The sequence below is a fragment of the Eucyclogobius newberryi genome, unplaced genomic scaffold, assembly GCF_026437365.1.
Source record: "Eucyclogobius newberryi isolate DKJ021-1_F unplaced genomic scaffold, fEucNew1.0.hap1 SCAF_6, whole genome shotgun sequence".
Lineage (NCBI taxonomy): Eukaryota > Metazoa > Chordata > Actinopteri > Gobiiformes > Gobiidae > Eucyclogobius > Eucyclogobius newberryi.
This window is the reverse complement of record NW_027316278.1, coordinates 6,460,884-6,480,202: the sequence shown is the minus strand read 5'-3', so window position 1 is coordinate 6,480,202 and position 19,319 is coordinate 6,460,884. Positions and strand designations below refer to the sequence as shown.

The window sequence follows — 19,319 nt, the reverse complement described above, 5'->3', positions numbered from 1 at the left end:
CTGCATCCAAGCGTCGTTCCAGAGTTGGCCACGCCGATGTGTCCTTCCTTTTTTTTGTTTTTTTGTTTTTTGTTTGTCGGGCACGATGAGGTGTCCTCCCTGGTTTTGTGCGTCTCTGTTTGCAGGTGTGACACTTGTACCTGAGTTGAGCACGATGAGGTGTCCTCCCTGGTTTTGTACGTCTCTGTAGGTGTGACACTTGTACCTGAGTTGGGCACGATGAGGTGTCCTCCCTGGTTTTGTATGTCTCTGTAGGTGTGACACTTGTACCTGAGTTGGGCACGATGAGGTGTCCTCCCTGGTTTTATACGTCTCTGTAGGTGTGACACTTGTACCTGAGTTGGGCACGATGAGGTGTCCTCCCTGGTTTTGTACGTCTCTGTAGGTGTGACACTTGTACCTGAGTTGGGCACGATGAGGTGTCCTCCCTGGTTTTGTACGTCTCTGTAGGTGTGACACTTGTACCTGAGTTGGGCACGATGAGGTGTCCTCCCTGGTTTTGTACGTCTCTGTAGGTGTGACACTTGTACCTGAGTTGGGCACGATGAGGTGTCCTCCCTGGTTGCTGAAGGAGCCGTGTGCAGTGCATGATGGGTCTCGGGTTCGCGCTAACGTCTGGTTCCGAAGGTTCAGGGTGTCGCTGTGCTCCAACAGAGACTGGGTGATCTGACGGAGGTAAAACACACATGAAAATCCAGAAAGCTTTCACAAAACACCTGTCAATCACCTGTCAGATCATCTACTTGCACTGCTGATTATTTCGTCATCTTTGTATTTCACTATTTTTAGTCATCGTTTCCCAGTTTATGATTTTTTTCTTTTTTTGATGAAGCAAACTGAGATTTTAGTCGAGCTGCACCATCAGTGGAACTATTGTTGAACACAAATATTGAATTAGTCCAAAGTTTTCTCTTAGAACAAGTGTGGGATACATTTAAAAATGAACAGCGCAAATGACATTTTTGAGACATGCATAATTAGGTCGTATCGTGTATATTGTGTATAACAAAGATGATTAACAGAACGCTGAAAAAAGAGCAGAAAGAACATAAAGTTGCGCTTTTGTGGCATTTCTTATCCAAAGCACTTGGATGGGATGTGTTTTGGTGGTGCTGGAGAACAGGTACCACTTCAAAGACCACATGTGACAGTCTGCGTGTGTGTGTGTATGTGTGTGTGTGTGTTTGTGTTTGTGTTTGTGTTTGTGTTTGTGTGTGTGTGTGTGTGTTTGTGTTTGTGTTTGTGTTTGTGTGTGTGTGTGTGTGTGTGTGTGTTTGTGTTTGTGTGTGTGTGTGTGTGTGTGTGTGTTTGCGTACATGCTGCTTCGAGCTTAATCTAGGACACTCTGACTCATTATTTAAGGAACACCTCCTCAGTAAATAATAAACACGAGTCAGACTTTAGAGCTGTTTATCTTGGCATCGAAGAAGGTGGAAAGGCAGGTGAAAAGAAGACACCAAAAAAGGCTCCAAATCACATGCTGAACAGTTAAATTAGGATGCGTTACATGATTATTCTGGTGATATTATCTATAACTGTTGGAAAATTAAATACATTTGTGGCTCCAAAAGAGGCAGCATTAGTCCTTCTTATCCGTTGTCAATTTCATAAAATAAGATAAGATAATCCTTTAATGTCCACACAAGGGGAAATTTCGTAAATGTGTCCCTCTCCACCACTCAACAACATTCCACCTTTCCTATATACTTTTATGTTTTATGCATTTTAAAAAATATATATTTTTGTATATATGTAGTCTTTATTTAGCCTTTAAGATCATTATGACAAGCCGATCTCAAGCAAATGATGATAAAGTTCAACATTTGTGGATTTCTATTTTGGATAATTCTTTCAAAATCAATAAATGTTCCATAGAGTTATATAAACCCTTAGAAGCTACCAACAAAACTAGAAAGACCAGCTTTAATGACATTAAAGGTGCTCTACATCTTAAAATCTATCTTAAACATATGTGAAAAATAGTTCATGTTAAAGTTATAGTAGCAGCATAATTGTTCACCACGATGAGTTGGTGAAGTGCTTTTCACAACTTTTAGAGTTTTGTATCTCAGTAATACTAGCAACAAGTAATACTCAGTAATACTAACAACAACAGCTAACATGCTAACAGCGCACTTCCTAGTTCTTGGACGATAAAACCTGTCGAAGTAATTTCTCAGCTTCTGTTCAGGTCCTGGTTGTAACATTTCAGAACTCTCTCCTATGATCACTTGTTTGGAGCTGGTTGAACTGCTGCATGGTTGGCTGCGTACCTTCGGGGACAGTTTGCAGGACAGGTCTCTGCCCAGGTCTTCCACGGGAGTCACCAGGCCCGACGAGTTGTAGACCTTGATCTTGAGGTTCGGGAGCGGGTCCAGCAGAGGGGAGTTGGTCATTGGGATCTTATCGGACACGTCGTGGAGAGCGTAGACTGGACCGCGGTACATGGCTGCTGCGTTGGTCAGGTCTGGAGGGGCGGTCAGCTGGTCGGCTGTAGAGAGGGGGAAGGAGGCAAGGGAGGAGGCAAGGGAGGTGGCAAGGGAGGCGGCAAGGGAGGTGGCAAGGGAGGCGGCAACGTAGGAGGCAAGGGAGGAGGCAAGGGAAGAGGCAGGGAGAAGGCAAGGTAGGAGGCAAGGGAAGAGGCAAGGGAGGCGGCAAGGGAGGCGGCAAGGGAGGAGGCAAGGGAGGTGTTAAGGGAGGCGACAAGGGAGGAGGCAAGGGAGGAGGCAAGGGAGAAGGCAAGGGAGGTGGAAAGGGAGGCGGCAAGGGAGGAGGCAAGGTAGGAGGCAAGGAAGGTGGCAAGGGAGGAGGCAAGGGAAGATGCAAGGGAGAAGGCAAGGTAGGAGGCAAGGGAAGAGGCAAGGGAAGAGGCAAGGGAGGAGACATGGGAGGAGGCAAGGTAGGAGGCAAGGGAGGTGGCAAGGGAGGAGGCAAGGGAAGAGGCAAAGGAGAAGGCAAGGGAGAAGGCAAGGTAGGAGGCAAGGGAAGAGGCAAGGGAGGTGGCAAGGGAGGCGGCAAGGGAGGAGGCAAGGTAGGAGGCAAGGGAGGTGGCAAGGGAGGAGGCATGGGAGGAGGCAAGGGAAGAGGCAAGGGAGGCGGCAAGGGAGGAGGCAAGGGAGGAGGCATGGGAGGAGGCAAGGGAGGTGGCAAGGGAGGAGGCAAGGTAGGAGGCAAGGGAGGTGGCAAGGGAGGAGGCAAGGTAGGAGGCAATGGAGGAGACAAGGGAGAAGGCAAGAGGAGGAGGCAAGGGAGGCGGCATGGGAGGAGGCAAGGGAGGAGTCAAGGGAAGAGGCAAGGGAGGCGGCAAGGGAGGAGGCAAGGGAGGAGGCATGGGAGGAGGCAAGGGAGGTGGCAAGGGAGGAGGCAAGGTAGGAGGCAAGGGAGGTGGCAAGGGAGGAGGCAAGGTAGGAGGCAATGGAGGTGTTAAGGGAGGCGGCAAGGGAGGAGGTGAGGGAGGAGGCAAGGGAGGAGGCAAGGGAGGAGACAAGGGAGAAGGCAAGAGGAGGAGGCAAGGGAGGCGGCATGGGAGGAGGCAAGGGAGGAGTCAAGGGAAGAGGTGAGGGAGAAGGCAAGGGAGGCGACAAGAGGAGGAACAGAGATATCAGTGAGGAGACGATGGTTGTGATCCGTTCCTTACAATATTTGAACACACAACAATGTGACATTCAAGAGGATAAACAAGTCTAAACTAGACATTGTTCAAAGCAGTGGAAACTAATGATCAAACCGTGTAATTAAGTATTTACATCTGTCTAACGAGTTGGAAGCTCTCACGTTCTCTTTCACATTGCCAGTATTCACATGCATGTTTTCTTCTGCTTTAGAACAGTTTTTTCAGACACTAAAATGAAGCAGGGCCGACCACCCCGGCACCGGCAATCAGCATTGTCATGGCCCTCGCACTATCTTCCCAGCTTCCTGTAGTAGCTCCTCCCCCTGCTCCTCCCCCTGCAACATGAAAGAGTGTTTTTAACCCACGCACGTCTTTGAGCCTCGCACATTCATTCATTTTGTCGGTGAAACACTCTCATGTTTCTCTTCAGATTGTGAACAGTAAAGATGTCTGTGGAGAGGAACGACATGAGTTTTGAATGTGTTGATCTCCTGCTCGTTCTGGGCTCGAAAAAGAAAATAAAACCAGTTGGTGATATCCAGAAGATGGGCGGGGTCATCCAGGAACTGCGCCTGTCTCTAAAGAACATCCACTTTCACCAAAATCATTCCAATTATTTCAGAACACAGAATGTTTCAAGTCTGCTCTACACAACACCAGGATTAGCACAAAATATCACACTTATTTCATCGTGGGCTGTACATATAACATTGTATTTCTCGATTCCAGTTGTAAAAACAATAAGATATTAAAGAGAATGTTTTCAAAAAGTAATTCAGAGTTAAACATTAATCGAAATTAAACACTGACCTTTCATAATTAACTTCTCTTTTATGTTTGGTTCAGGCAGGAGAGTGTAAAGTACATCTCCCCGTGTGTTTAAAGACGCTCGACCAGACTTTTACTGTGTGAAAAAAAAGCAACTCTATTTTGTTTAAAAGTGTTTGTGGCTCTCCAAAGTGATTCCTCGCCTTCTTAATGCGTTCCCCGCGTCCTGATTGCTCGTTTAGATTGGTTTGTAAGTGCTATAAGTGCCACTCCGACTGACTGAATCCAGCGCCACGGCGTTTAAGAGCGGCCGACGGTGATCATTACGGCGAGCGCTGCTTCCAAACAACTCACCGCGACTCAGACGAGCAACGCCGGCCGCGGTTCAGAGGCGCGAGGGAAACGGACGGGCGAGCAATTGACTTATTTGGCGTTTAAAAGCGGGAAAGCGTCTCATCCGCTTCGGCATTAGCGCTCCCCCTGCTGCTCCCTTGTCAGAATACACCGTCAGAGAACAGACTTTAACGTAGATATAACACAAATGAATAAATGAAGAGTTGCTCAGTCTCTTGTTTCTCAGTCTTCGGGTTGATGTCGGGAAAGACAGAAAGGTTTTGGGCTTGTTTTTTCCACCCGGAGACACCAGGGGGAGCTGTTACATGGCGCCAAACACAGGAAGTCCAGGGTTAAACAGCATGAATCCAATTGTATTTGTACTAAAACATGAGATGCCAAACTAAAGACTGTGTTAAAGGCTAATACGAGTACAAATAATGCGTAATATTTGCCCTTTAAAGGTGTAAATGGAACTTTTCTGTACGCCAACTGTTTGTCTCTGTGAGAATGTTGTTGCTGTTTACGGCATTTAATGTATCTTTAATTTATTTAATTACAGACGTGGTAAAGTGCTAAACATGTCTTTTTACTGTTGGAGCTTTAGATGTATGTGTTGTTTTATGTTTCCATTGTGGTGGTAAATACTTTCTAAAATACACTTAGGGCAGTGTTTTATTTTGTTGCCGCATGTTTTAAGTAATAATTGTATTCAGTGGTCGATTTTGCTTTAAAAAATCTCCATTTCACCCGCGACAACAAAATAAAACGAGGAGCAAGAGGCTTTGAGAGGCGGGCGATCTGAAAAGGCCTCAGTGAAAAAGGGTCCTCGAAAACTCGCGCCGACCCCCCAGGGCAGCCTCATAAAAATCAGAGCGACAGGGAAAAGGTCCTGCCAGGTTCAGAGGAGATATGCAGTACATGTACTTCACTCAGGATTTAGCAGCCTGCGTTCGATAACAACACGTTTTCATCGCATTTGTGTGGATTTCAGGGAGAGACGCCTGCGATATGGCCAAAGGTAAAAAAAACACACGCTCAAAACACCAGCGGAGGCAGAAATACTCCTCAGAAAAATGAAGAGAACTGAACAGCTGCAGGAGTTCGGTCAGGGGAATGTGATCTCATGACTGTCAAATTATGAGACATTTTTATTACATTACAGTAAGTTGTAACGAGTCCTATTTGTTTTGGGAAACTGATTTTATTACACCTGAGACCGCGGGTATTTTATTACTTGGTTTACGGATCCGCCGCACTTAAATGATTGATTTCTACAATATAAATAAAATGATTTATTATAAAAAAAATATATAAAGTACCGCAAACAACACGAAATAGCATTAAATGAAATATAAAAAATGGTATTAAGTCAAAAGATAAGAGAACAGAAGACATTTTTCGGCCAAAATCCTGCGGGAGCCTGTGCGCGCCCCAGCTGAGAGCGCGCGCGCCCGTTTCCCTGTCTGCTGCGTCTTGTGTCATTTGAAACAGTTTTCTGTTACATGAGTTTGTGTTGCTAGAATAACATTTGGTTTTGAAGGTGATGATTATTGCACGGTATTGAGGATGATAAATCAGTTGTATCGTCTGGTTTGTACTGCCCCCCGACATGCCCCTCCCCCCTGACATGCCCCCCCCTGACATGCCCCTCCCCCCTGACATGCCCCTCCCCCTGACATGCGCACCATCACAGATTTTAACCTTTGTAAATCCAGGCTAAAATCGTATTTATTCAGATTGGCTTTTAACACTCTGTAATGTAATGACACTTTATTTTGTAGTTTTTTTTTCTTTTTTTTTTTTTCGTTTTATGTTGTGTATTGCCTTGATTTTACTGTGAAGCACTTTGGTCACTTTAAGTGTTGTAAAGGGCTCTATAAATAAAGTTTGATTGATTGATTGATTGATTGTAGAAAATCAATCAATCTATGGATCTAGTCTGAGAACTCTGATATTTATTCCACTCTGAGTAAGCCGTGCCCACCTGTTTACAGTGTCACTCGAAACTACTCTTCTTTATATCTCAACAGCCAGAATATGCAATCCAAATCATATTGTGAACTGGCGAGTCCCTGAATCACTGCTCGGCGATAACTCCTGCACATCATTTACAGTTAATTATTCATTAAATCCACCCTATTCAAACGGTATTCCCAATCCCAGAGAGGATTTAATATGAGTGATTTTCTATTTTCAGTATTAACCCCAATTTCCCCGCAGAGGTAATCACTCCAGTCTTCCGCTCATCAAAAGAAAACACATTTAAAAACGCACATCTGCGGCTGGCAATTAACCGCCGCCGAGATGGGCCCGCGCTACGGCAAATCGTTTTTGGCAAAAGTTGAAAATTGTTTCCTCGGCGAGACGATAAATTCCGCTCCCCGGCGCCCCCGCCGTCGCGCACCTGTCGCGGTCATAAACCTGTTTACCAGTTGAGCTTGGGAGCCTGCTGAAATTGAATTAAGAACTTGCCAATTGACGGTGGCGAAATAGGCAGAGAAAAATATGGAGAAACGCTTTTTTTTTTAAAGAAACGGCGAGGGACGGAGGGAGCGGCGCTGCTACAATCCGCCAAGAATAATCCCCCGGAAAAAAAGAGGAGATGTTTTACTAACGAGGTCAAACTAATCTCACTGAAGTCAATGACGTTACATTTGGTGCCGTTTTAACATTTGAGCGCAGTTTGTGGATTATGTTGACGAATGAGGTTTTCAAATAGAGCTGAAAGAACGTTTTTCTGATAGAATTGTGTGTCCAATTTGGAGAACGACAGAAACGTTGTCAAGTGTGTCATGACGTTGTGACATTTTACAAGTCTTAATTTATGTTTCTGTGCAAAGACTTCAGCTGCAGGCCAACGACGCAGGTTTATTCAGGACAAAAATAATCTCCGTCAATGTCAAATTTGATTCGCGCTGAAGGAAAAGCTCAAACTAACGAAGGTGAATGGACTTTAAAAACACAGGGGCTCATCTGATTACGGGCAGGATGTTTTGAAAAGTGTTTTGGAGCGATTAACGCCGGATTTATTCTCACCACAGGGCGAGTTCGGCACATATTTTCTTTCCAGTGCAGCAGCATTAGGTCGACAAAGTAAATATTGCAGGTAAATATGCAGTAATCACAAGCAAATTAAGCTAAACACAACTCTTGGCAGTACAAACTGAGGATGGAAAGACTAACAACCAGTTTGGCTTGAAACCCGAGCGTGCATATTTGAGTTTTATCACAACCACAGTTTGTTTGTGTTTTATTGAAGCCTCAAAAGCGACTACATGAACCATGAACGTGTATTTCATTCATTATGTAAGAGAGGTTTTTACCAAATGTTGTCCTCAGACCCGGTGAACAGTATCATTTTAACGTTGTGATACTTTTCTCGTATATAGTGTGTGTCCTGACGGCCTCGGCCTCTTCCCAGGTGCCGGACTCGACCTCGGTGAGATGTTCTGTTTTGTTAATGTCTATTGACTGAATGTTCTGACCCTCTGAGCGTCACAGTGGACTCACTGGTGTCGGAGCCTCTGCAGAACAGGAGCGCGATGGAGTGAGGGTCAGTGTGAGATCTTAGGCTTATGTCAGTCAGTATTGCTATGCCTTCATTCCTTCACGGTGGAAATAAAAGCTAACATTTTCACCACATCGACCTGATCCGAGAAGTCAAGCACAAACACTTGGACCGTAATAAGCAGCAGATTATCATTGTCGCATTCCATTTGACTCCAAACGATGTAGCATAGAGCTCCTGCAATGAAGACGACTGCTCTGGAATCATGATCATGTCGTGAGATCGAATCCTGACTCCGACAATTTACTGCATGTCCCCCCCTCTTTCTCATCCCCCCATTTCGCCCTGTCCTCTCCTGTCCAATAAAGACTACGGGCCACACACAAACTAGACATCGAAACATTCTCTTTCCTTCTGATTTTGTCTTTTCACGTTCTGGTTTTGTTCTGCTTGTTCTACCTGTACGGAGCAGTGGGCGGAGCTAGCGGGCAGGTGAAAGCAGGATATTTTACGAGCGTACCTGATCGCGCCGTCTTGATGATGACGGACTGGAAGCCGCCGTTGAGCGCCGACGTGTCGATGATGACCGAGTCGAAGTCGCGGTGAGTCTTGCGGTAAATGAACAGCGCCACGATCACCGAGATGACCAGGCACATGATGACCGCGATGACCACGCCCACGTACAACGCCACGGTGTCCGAGCTGGAGGCGGCTGCAGGACGCACAAGAGACGGGCAAGGGTCAAAGGTCAGCACACGAGGGAAGAGCCACACATGAAATCAGTGTTTACAGCAAATCATATGCTCACACATGTCAGATTGTTACACTAATTGACATTTTAATATTTGACCGCAGAGCTTTGTGAGTTATGTTGACGGAGACTAATCTTATAAAAGTAAAAGTATTTCAGGTAAAGCACAGTGACAGTCAGTACACAAAGCCTACCGTGTGATCATAAAGCATTTCAGTGTTAGCATCATTTCTTGTGGCAGCACATTCTAGTGACAAATTGCTCCGTGTACTAAAGTTTTTTTCCCGGTGCATTAGTTCTTGGTTGAGGCAAAGCAAATGTTGCGTTGGAGGCGAGTAAGTGCGCTCATGGTAAATGTCACCAAATGCTTTACAAAGTGAAAACGTTTGGTTTACAAAACATTTTGATTTGCAAAATAGCATTTCCAAAATCGTGCAGCAACAATATGAATACATTCATTCCATACTTACAGTTATTCATATTATTATAATGTATACTACTAAGAAATGCCTTAGAATTAAGTGTCTTGCCCAACAGTATAACTGATCAAACAGTATAACAACAGTATAACTGATCAAACCTCCACCTTCTGCTTGTAGCTGACAAACAACCCATTTCCAGTTGTTGGATCTCAAAAGGAAACAGAAAATCTGTAACTATTTAATTTCTCCCTGTAAATAAAACACTTTTCTATTTGACCCTGAACACTCTGTGACGAGCCAGTGAAGCTCTTCTCATCATGTCCCGGGGCAAAGACGCTGGAAGGTAAAAGACACTGGAAAGTAAAGGGCTATGGAAGGTAAAGGGCTCTGGAAGGTAAAGGGCTCTGGAAGGTAAAGGGCCCTGGAAGGTAAAGGGCCCTGGAAGGTAAAGGGCCCTGGAAGGTAAAGGGCCCTGGAAGGTAAAGGGCTCTGGAAGGTAAAGGGCTCTGGAAGGTAAAGGGCTCTGGAAGGTAAAGGGCTCTGGAAGGTAAAGGGCTCTGGAAGGGAAAGGGCCCTGGAATGTAAAGGGCCCTGGAAGTTAAAGGGCTGTGGAAGGTAAAGGGCCCTGGGCGTAGGACACGAGTCGGTCATCAGCACCAACTACGTGCAAATGTTCTTCAAAATCCCTCAGTCTGTTACAAGGCAGCAGCGTCACAGCAGCCAGTGAGTCCAAGTGGAGAATGAAGCAGTGCTTTTCACAGCGAGACAGGGCGATCCTCAGCCCTGCAGAGCCAGAGAGGCACAGCCTGGAACAGCGATCACGCTTTCATCCACTCACAGCTCTGTTTCGGGGTAAACCAACCGAGCACATGACCGTCCAGAGCCCTGCACCGCTCATCAGCTTTGACACTGTGCTGCCCCCAGAGGCACAGACTCTGACTCCAGGGAACAAAGAGATTCACAAGACACTTAACATCGAGCTTGATTTACAGTGTGAAATGAAATAATTAAATAATTGAAAGAAAAAGGCGGACTGGTTTTATTTGCATGTTGCTGCGTTCTTGCACGGCTCACTTTTCACTCATATATTCAAGTGTTCGCTCTGTTCATAATAAAAGTTTAAACAACTCCGGAGGACACAAAGCACGGAGGAGAGCGACGCAGGGAACAATGGACGCACATAACGCTTAATAAGGCTGTTCATTATTTTTACAAGGGCCAACATCCGTCTGCTGACTGAAGCTTCACCTTTGTCCCTCTGAAAAGCACTGAGATGGAGCTTATGTAATTAGATCTTACAGGAGACACGCTATACTTCATTCTGTTATCTTTACATACTCTTTACAGCCTAAATTAATATAAGAAGTAGGTGCCTCCCATTGCATTGATCTTGCAGTGGAGGTCCAAAAGAATACAGGGCTTGGTATTCAGACTAAAGCGTGAGGATTTAAAACATAAAGTCAATTGTCCAGAGCAGACACATCTCCAGGTCTCGAGCACGGAGGGTCTTATCTATGACGCGTGCTTTGGGTTGGACACGTCCGAACGATTATTTGTCTCACACGAAGGGACAGAAAACGCATTCGGCGCTTTTCAGGGAGGAGTTGATGCGAGCAGAGTGCTGCGAACGTGATCGAACGAGGCGCGGGAGCGAAGACAAACGCACAGGACATGAGGCGAGCGACGTGAGCTGCCGTTCCAAAGACGAAAGCGAAAAAGGAAACAATAAGAAGCAATTAAATCCGCGACCTGATAGATTGTGTGAACGGATTTGAACCGACCTCACGGACAGAGGAGGGACGCCGCAAATAACTGCCAATGTGAAGCGGTTCTCGGGTCATTCCTTAGCAATTTGATATATTTTGTCTTTTAGGCTTTTCCAAACGCTCAAGCTCCATAATTCATAATTCATTTCCTAAGCACAGCGGTGGTAGGCGTCTCTGCCACAGCTGCCCTGAGGTGGACTAACAGACGCACGGGTGCTAATCTGCGTAATTGGCCGTACCGACGACTGCCAATCACTCGGGTAAGGTGGGTGAAGTGCCCAAGTCCGAGCTGGAATAGACCCGGCGACCTTCGGGTTGGTTGGCAGAAGTTCTAACCGTTGGCGCCACAAATCCAGCGGTGTTTGACCGCAGAAAAAATGTGGCCCTCCGCTCCGTAAACGTTTGAAAGTGTGGCCCTCCGCTCAGTAAACGTTTGAAAATGTGGCCCTCTGCTCCGTAAACGTTTGAAAATGTGGCCCTCCGCTCCGTAAACGTTTGAAAATGTGGCCCTCCGCTCCGTAAACGTTTGAAAGTGTGGCCCTGAACTCCGTAAACGTTTGAAAATGTGGCCCTGAACTCCGTAAACGTTTGAAAATGTGGCCCTCTGCTCCGTATACATTTGAAAATGTGGCCCTCTGCTCCGTAAACGTTTGAAAGTGTGGCCCTGAACTCCGTAAACGTTTGAAAATGTGGCCCTCCGCTCCGTAAACGTTTGAAAATGTGGCCCTCCGCTCCGTAAACGTTTGAAAATGTGGCCCTCCGTTCCGTAAATGTTTGAAAATGTGGCCCTGAACTCCGTAAACGTTTGAAAGTGTGGCCCTGAACTCCGTAAACGTTTGAAAATGTGGCCCTCCGTTCCGTAAATGTTTGAAAATGTGGCCCTGAACTCCGTAAACGTTTGAAAGTGTGGCCCTGAACTCCGTAAACGTTTGAAAATGTGGCCCTCCGCTCCATTAACGTTCCCACACCGTAACGACTTAGTTCATAAAGCACTACAAAACACTTTACAGCCGACAAAAAGTGCTGTACACAAACAAACGAATTAACAAAGAGCGATCATAATGCAAAAAAAGAACAATAAGACACAAGTTTAGTCAGTATTGAAAGCAACAAAATAATCTAAAATAACGAGCTGAAAGTTTAAATTGGTGAAATGATCTGATATTTCCGTATTCCAGTGAAGAGCCTTCCTTACAAACGAGAAAGTGCATTCTGGCCGACTTTTCCAGTGCATAATACATTCTAGCTTCTCGGGCGCGTACCTTCAGATTGAAAATGCCTTCAGGATGCCGGCCGAATCATTTCCATTTGAAAAACGTCGCCCGGATCGCGCTCCCTTTTGAAACCTTTTCCACCGTTTCTCTAAATAGCGCGAGGAAATGGGTAAAAGCCGGAAAGCAACGCCGCACTTTTGGAAATGTAAAAGTACGTAAACGGTTCCGAAACTAGAATGAGTTGTTCACCAGCGCTCGAGTGGATAATAGAATGTAAAAATAGCAGAAGAGGCGTTGCGGTTACGTCATAGTAAAAGGCTGGAGCGAACAGAAGCGACGAGTTATTACTGTGAGTCATGGAGGGCCAGAAATATTAAGGACATTACTACTTGGTTCACTGGCAGGGACCACGCCACAACAATCTGAAAGGATGTTGATAATAACCACGATGGATTGACAATGGATCAACGATGGATCGACGACAGAGCGACGACGGAGCGACGACAGAGCGACGACGGAGCGACGACGTAGCAACGACATAACGACGACGTAACGACGACAGAGCGACGACGTAACGATGACTGAGCGACGACAGAGCGACGACAGAGCAACGACGTAACGACGACGTAACGACGACGTAGTGACGACATAACGACGACGGAGCGACGACAGAGCGACGACGTAACAAAAACGTAACGACAACGTAGCGACGACATAACGACGACGGAGCGACGACGTAACAACGACATAACGACGACGGAGCGACGACAGAGCGACGACGTAACAACGACATAACGACGACGGAGCGACGACAGAGCGACGACGTAACGACGACAGAGCGACGACAGAGCGACGACGGATCGACGACTGAGCGACGACGGAGCGACGACGTTGCGATGACTGAGCGACGACGGATCGACGACGGAGCGACAACGGATCGACAACGGAGCGACAACGGATCGACAACGGAGGAGCGACAATGTAGCGACGATCGAGAGAGCAGAGACGACAAGAGATGCTTTGAATAGGCCTTATACATAGGGCTTCTGGGTAATTAGAGGTGTGGTTAGAGAGTGGGGCGTGTCACTGGTGGAGTAGAGATTGAGGCGTGGTCCCGCTCCTGAACCACGTTGACGATTAACATCTCCAACCTCACCTACTGCACTTGACAAACACATTGTCGTATTCGTTTTATTTTTGGGAGTTTACGGAACAAAATGTGCTGATTTGGTTGTTGTTGTTGTTTTTTTGCCATTTTCTGATTGCTCCACCTGACAGCCTGAATTACCGCTCCAATCAACGGCAAAAAATAATGTCGACTGATTAAAAAACAGCTAATGTTATAATTCCGCTCGTCAAAACAACTTGTTCAGTGACTTTTAAAACGCGAATCCCAAAAAACATGACCAATATTCATAAGTCTTCAAGTGACAAAGATAGAACGGGATGAGAAGAAGAGGAAGAGGGGTAAGAGAGGAGAGAGAGAGAGGGAGAACGAAAGAATAAGAAAGGAGAGGAAGCAAGATATAGAGAGAGAGAGAGAGCAAGAGAATAATAGAGGAGAGGAAGAAGGAGATAGAGAGAGAGAGAACAAGATAATAATAGAGGAGAGGAAGCAGGAGATAGAGAGAGAGAGAACAAGAGAATAATAGAGGAGAGGAAGCAGGAGATAGAGAGAGAGAACAAGAGAATAATAGAGGAGAGGGAGCAGGAGATAGAGAGAGCAAGAGAACAAGAGAGGAGAGAAAGCAGGAGACAGAGAGAGAGAACAAGAGAATAAAAGAGGAGAGGAAGCAGGAGATAGAGAGAGAGAACAAGAGAATAAGAGAGGAGAGAACGCGAGAGAGAGCGAGAGAGAGAACAAGAGAATAAGAGAGGAGAGGAAGCAGGAGACAGAGAGAGAGAACAAGAGAATAAAAGAGGAGAGGAAGCAGGAGATAGAGAGAGAGAACAAGAGAATAAGAGAGGAGAGGGAGCAGGAGATAGAGAGAGCAAGAGAACAAGAGAGGAGAGAAAGCAGGAGACAGAGAGAGAGAACAAGAGAATAAAAGAGGAGAGGAAGCAGGAGATAGAGAGAGAGAACAAGAGAATAAGAGAGGAGAGAACGCGAGAGAGAGCGAGAGAGAGAGAGAGAACAAGAGAATAAGAGAGGAGAGGAAGCAGGAGACAGAGAGAGAGAACAAGAGAATAAAAGAGGAGAGGAAGCAGGAGATAGAGAGAGAGAACAAGAGAATAAGAGAGGAGAGGAAGCAGGAGATAGAGAGAGAGAACAAGAGAATAAGAGAGGAGAGGAAGCAGGAGACAGAGAGAGAGAACAAGAGAATAAAAGAGGAGAGGAAGCAGGAGATAGAGAGAGAGAACAAGAGAATAAGAGAGGAGAGAACGCGAGAGAGAGCGAGAGAGAGAGAGAGAACAAGAGAATAAGAAAGAGGAGAAAGCAGGAGACAGAGAGAGAGAACAAGAGAATAAAAGAGGAGAGGAAGCAGGAGATAGAGAGAGAGAGAGAACAAGAGAATAAGAGAGGAGAGGAAGCAGGAGACAGAGAGAGAGAACAAGAGAATAAAAGAGGAGAGGAAGCAGGAGATAGAGAGAGAGAACAAGAGAATAAGAGAGGAGAGAACGCGAGAGAGAGCGAGAGAGAGAACAAGAGAATAAGAGAGGAGAGGAAGCAGGAGACAGAGAGAGAGAACAAGAGAATAAAAGAGGAGAGGAAGCAGGAGATAGAGAGAGAGAACAAGAGAATAAAAGAGGAGAGGAAGCAGGAGATAGAGAGAGAGAACAAGAGAATAAGAGAGGAGAGAACGCGAGAGAGAGCGAGAGAGAGAGAGAACAAGAGAATAAGAGAGAGAGGAGAAAGCAGGAGACAGAGAGAGAGAACAAGAGAATAAAAGAGGAGAGGAAGCAGGAGATAGAGAGAGAGAACAAGAGAATAAGAGAGGAGAGGAAGCAGGAGATAGAGAGAGAGAACAAGAGAATAAGAGAGGAGAGGAAGCAGGAGACAGAGAGAGAGAACAAGAGAATAAAAGAGGAGAGGAAGCAGGAGATAGAGAGAGAGAACAAGAGAATAAAAGAGGAGAGGAAGCAGGAGATAGAGAGAGAGAACAAGAGAATAAGAGAGGAGAGAACGCGAGAGAGAGCGAGAGAGAGAGAGAGAACAAGAGAATAAGAGAGAGGAGAAAGCAGGAGACAGAGAGAGAGAACAAGAGAATAAAAGAGGAGAGGAAGCAGGAGATAGAGAGAGAGAGAGAACAAGAGAATAAGAGAGGAGAGGAAGCAGGAGACAGAGAGAGAGAACAAGAGAATAAAAGAGGAGAGGAAGCAGGAGATAGAGAGAGAGAACAAGAGAATAAGAGAGGAGAGAACGCGAGAGAGAGCGAGAGAGAGAGAGAACAAGAGAATAAGAGAGAGGAGAAAGCAGGAGACAGAGAGAGAGAACAAGAGAATAAAAGAGGAGAGGAAGCAGGAGATAGAGAGAGAGAACAAGAGAATAAGAGAGGAGAGAACGCGAGAGAGAGCGAGAGAGAGAACAAGAGAATAAGAGAGGAGAGGAAGCAGGAGACAGAGAGAGAGAACAAGAGAATAAAAGAGGAGAGGAAGCAGGAGATAGAGAGAGAGAACAAGAGAATAAAAGAGGAGAGGAAGCAGGAGATAGAGAGAGAGAACAAGAGAATAAGAGAGGAGAGAACGCGAGAGAGAGCGAGAGAGAGAGAGAGAACAAGAGAATAAGAGAGGAGAGGAAGCAGGAGATAGAGAGAGAGAACAAGAGAATAAGAGAGGAGAGGAAGCAGGAGACAGAGAGAGAGAACAAGAGAATAAAAGAGGAGAGGAAGCAGGAGATAGAGAGAGAGAACAAGAGAATAAGAGAGGAGAGAACGCGAGAGAGAGCGAGAGAGAGAGAGAACAAGAGAATAAGAGAGAGGAGAAAGCAGGAGACAGAGAGAGAGAACAAGAGAATAATAGAGGAGAGGAAGCAGGAGATAGAGCAGCCAAAAGTCATTTGCAGAGGGATTTGTGGAGAACAAAATGCTCTGACTTGATTATGAGAGAAAAACAGAAAAAAACAAAGTGTGATGAATATTCAGACTTTGTGCAGTGACATGAGCGGCCATCAGAGGGAGCTCCAGGACTAAAGCACATTTGACACTAAATTACAGATTATTTTTACACTTTCTAATGAGAACGTCTCTCGGGCAAAATGGAAGTGAGTGTCAGGGGAGGAAGACAAGAAGAAGAATGAACAAGTGTAGTTAACGGCCCCGGGGCCCCACAGCGCCACCACACACCAGCTTTAGAACTGCAGAGGGAGGGAGAGAGAGAGAGAGAGAGAGAGAGAGAGAGAGAGAGAGAGAGAGAGAGAGAGAGAAAAAAGGGAGAGAGAGAAAAATAAATAAGGAGAGAGAGAGAGAAAAGGGAGAGAGAAGGGAGAGAGAGAGAAGGCAGAGGGGAAAAAGAGAAGGGGGAGAGAGAGAGAGAAGGGAGAGAGAGAGAGAGAGAGAGAAAAGGGAGAGAGAGAAGGGAGAGAAAGGGGGAAGGGAGAGGGATAGATAAGGGAGAGAGAGAAGGGAGAGAGGGAGACGGGGAGAGAGACATAGAGAGAAGGGAGAGAGAAGGAGAGAGAGAAATACGGAGAGAGAGAGAAGGGAGAGAGAGAAGGGAGAGAGAGAGAAAGGAAGAAGAAAGAGAGAACATTTAAAAAGCAAAGGAGAAGAGAGGAACTAAGAGAATCGGAAAAAGATGAAGAGGGAGAGAGAAGGAAAGGAGAGAAGTGAAAAGGAGACGAGTGGAAGAAAAATGAAGGGAGAGAGAAAGGGAAGAGGAGTGAAACCAAGAGAAGCGAGGGAGAGAGAGAAAGAGACAAATGTGACAGAGAGAAAGAGCTCATTAGAAGCTCCAACAAGATGGATTTAAACAGAAGAGTGTAAACGACATATACTTTTGTTTTAAAGTGTTATTTGCCATGGCAACGGTCCTAATGTTTCATCCTTGTGAAACCCCTGGAGAGAGCGGCTTTTACAGCTCTTCATTTACAATAAATCATTCATAACAATGATAAAAAGACGTGTAAAATTAAAGTTTTTACGCGTGATGATAAAACTCCAGTGACTTGTGCATCTAAACGTCATAAAGGGACAATTTAGTGCTTTTATAGAACTTATAACTTGTGAAAAAGGCCTTGATTTGAATACTTTATGGATCGACTTATTCTGGGGTAAATCCTCAGCGGTCGACATTGATCTCTCGACATTGATTGGCTGAGCTGGGTGTCAGTCTGCGCGGGCGTCCAATCAGGAGAGGATTAAAAGACTCGCTGCTGTTTAATCCACCTCCAAATGGATCCTGGGCAGAACCGGTTTGTGGACCAGGGGGGAGCAGAGAGCGAGGGCCCCGCGGGAGGGGCCCAGAGAGAAAGGGCCCGGCGGGAGGGGCCCAGAGAGCGAGGGCCCCGCGGGAAGGGCCCAGAGAGAAAGGGCCCTGCGAGAGGGGTCCAGAGAGAAAGGGCCCGGCGGGAGGGGTCCAGAGAGTGAGGGCCCCGCGGGAGGGGCCAAAAGCCAGTTTGTTTCAGTTCAAACCAGACCGTTCGGCTCCAAGAAAAGTCCTATTTTTAGACGGAGAGACTCTATGGGAGATTTCAGGTTTTTTTAAATAAATGAAATTAAAAAACAGATTATTATTATTTATTTTTTTACATTTTTTGTCAAATAAATAAATAAATAAATCAGGCAATCCCCAAACGTTGAACCAGATTCATATTTTTTAGGCATTGAGTGCACAAACTTTATTGTATTGGAATTATGTTATTTTATTATTGGTTTGCGGATTTTTAAATGAAATATATTGAACAGGCGGACGAAATATAAATATAATTTTGATTTCAAAAGATTTTTTCTTCCGGGTTTCCCTAAAAGTCACCACGGGAGAAGAGCGAGGAGACGCGGCGCGCAGGAGCGTGTAACAGTAGATTTAGCGTGTTTTGCGTTGGTAGAACTGACGCATATAAGTGTGCAGTCTTTGTCACAGCAAAACGCGCTGGAGAAAATGTGGTAAATGGGTTTAAAATGTGTATTTGCGATATTAAGGCGCGCAGTAGACAGGGAAACGGGCGCGCGCTCTCGCCGGGACCGCGCACTGGACGGAGCTGCTCCGTCACGCTTTCCAGAAGAAATGACTCCCGCAGGATTTTTACGAAAACTTGCTTCTTTTGAATTAATACTGCTTTTTATATTTCGTTTAATGATATTTTGCATTGTCTGCAATACTTTATAAAAAAAGTTTGATGATAATTTATTTTATTTATATTGTAGAAATCAATAATCTAAGTGCGGCGGATCCGTAAACCAAGTAATAAAATAACCGCAGCCTTTGTAAAAAAAAACTATTATTATTTCACCTTTGTTTCTTTCATCGTTTCATTACATTGAACAAATTAGAATTACTTTTTTAATTTCACGTGAACAGGCCGAGATATTACAGAGATATTCACCATAAACCAGGTCAACAAATCTGCATTTTGACAGTTATTGCCAATATCACCACATTAACCACATCAACATTAATGCTTTGTCCGTACATTAAAGGTATTTGCTCAACATAAATACATCCGACTGTCATTTCTCTTTTCTACATTTTGAAAAAAGGCCCAAAACCACATTCGAATAACAGAAAATAATATTTCGTGGAGTCAACGTCGAGCTGGTATCTACACATCAACGATTCCTCCAGCAAACACCCAAAACGATGGACTTTCAAATACTTCTGCGACACGTACGCACATAAAAGTATTCTACGGTTGCACGTGATCGTTCGGATACTTTAACGGCAATGAGACCGAAGAAAGCGGACGACGACGTTGCTAACGATCGTTAAACTCATCTGAAGTGACGTGTTGTCTGTGCTTTACGCTCTGATATCGCCGTTTGCTCGATACGCAGCTCATTTTGCTG

At 45.4% G+C, this 19,319-nt stretch overlaps 1 protein-coding gene across 1 annotated transcript in view; it reads right to left on the bottom strand.

Moving 5' to 3' along the window:
- The window catches only part of LOC140346823 (netrin receptor UNC5C-like), a 237,606-nt gene that overhangs the window by 33,717 nt on the left and 184,570 nt on the right, over positions 1 to 19,319 (bottom strand). The window contains exons 8-10 of the mRNA XM_072433028.1: positions 8,746 to 8,937; positions 2,274 to 2,491; positions 531 to 666 (exon numbers count right to left, since the gene is read on the bottom strand). Coding sequence (XP_072289129.1) covers positions 531 to 666; positions 2,274 to 2,491; positions 8,746 to 8,937 — 546 coding nt within the window. The remainder of the gene's footprint in view (positions 1 to 530; positions 667 to 2,273; positions 2,492 to 8,745; positions 8,938 to 19,319) is intronic.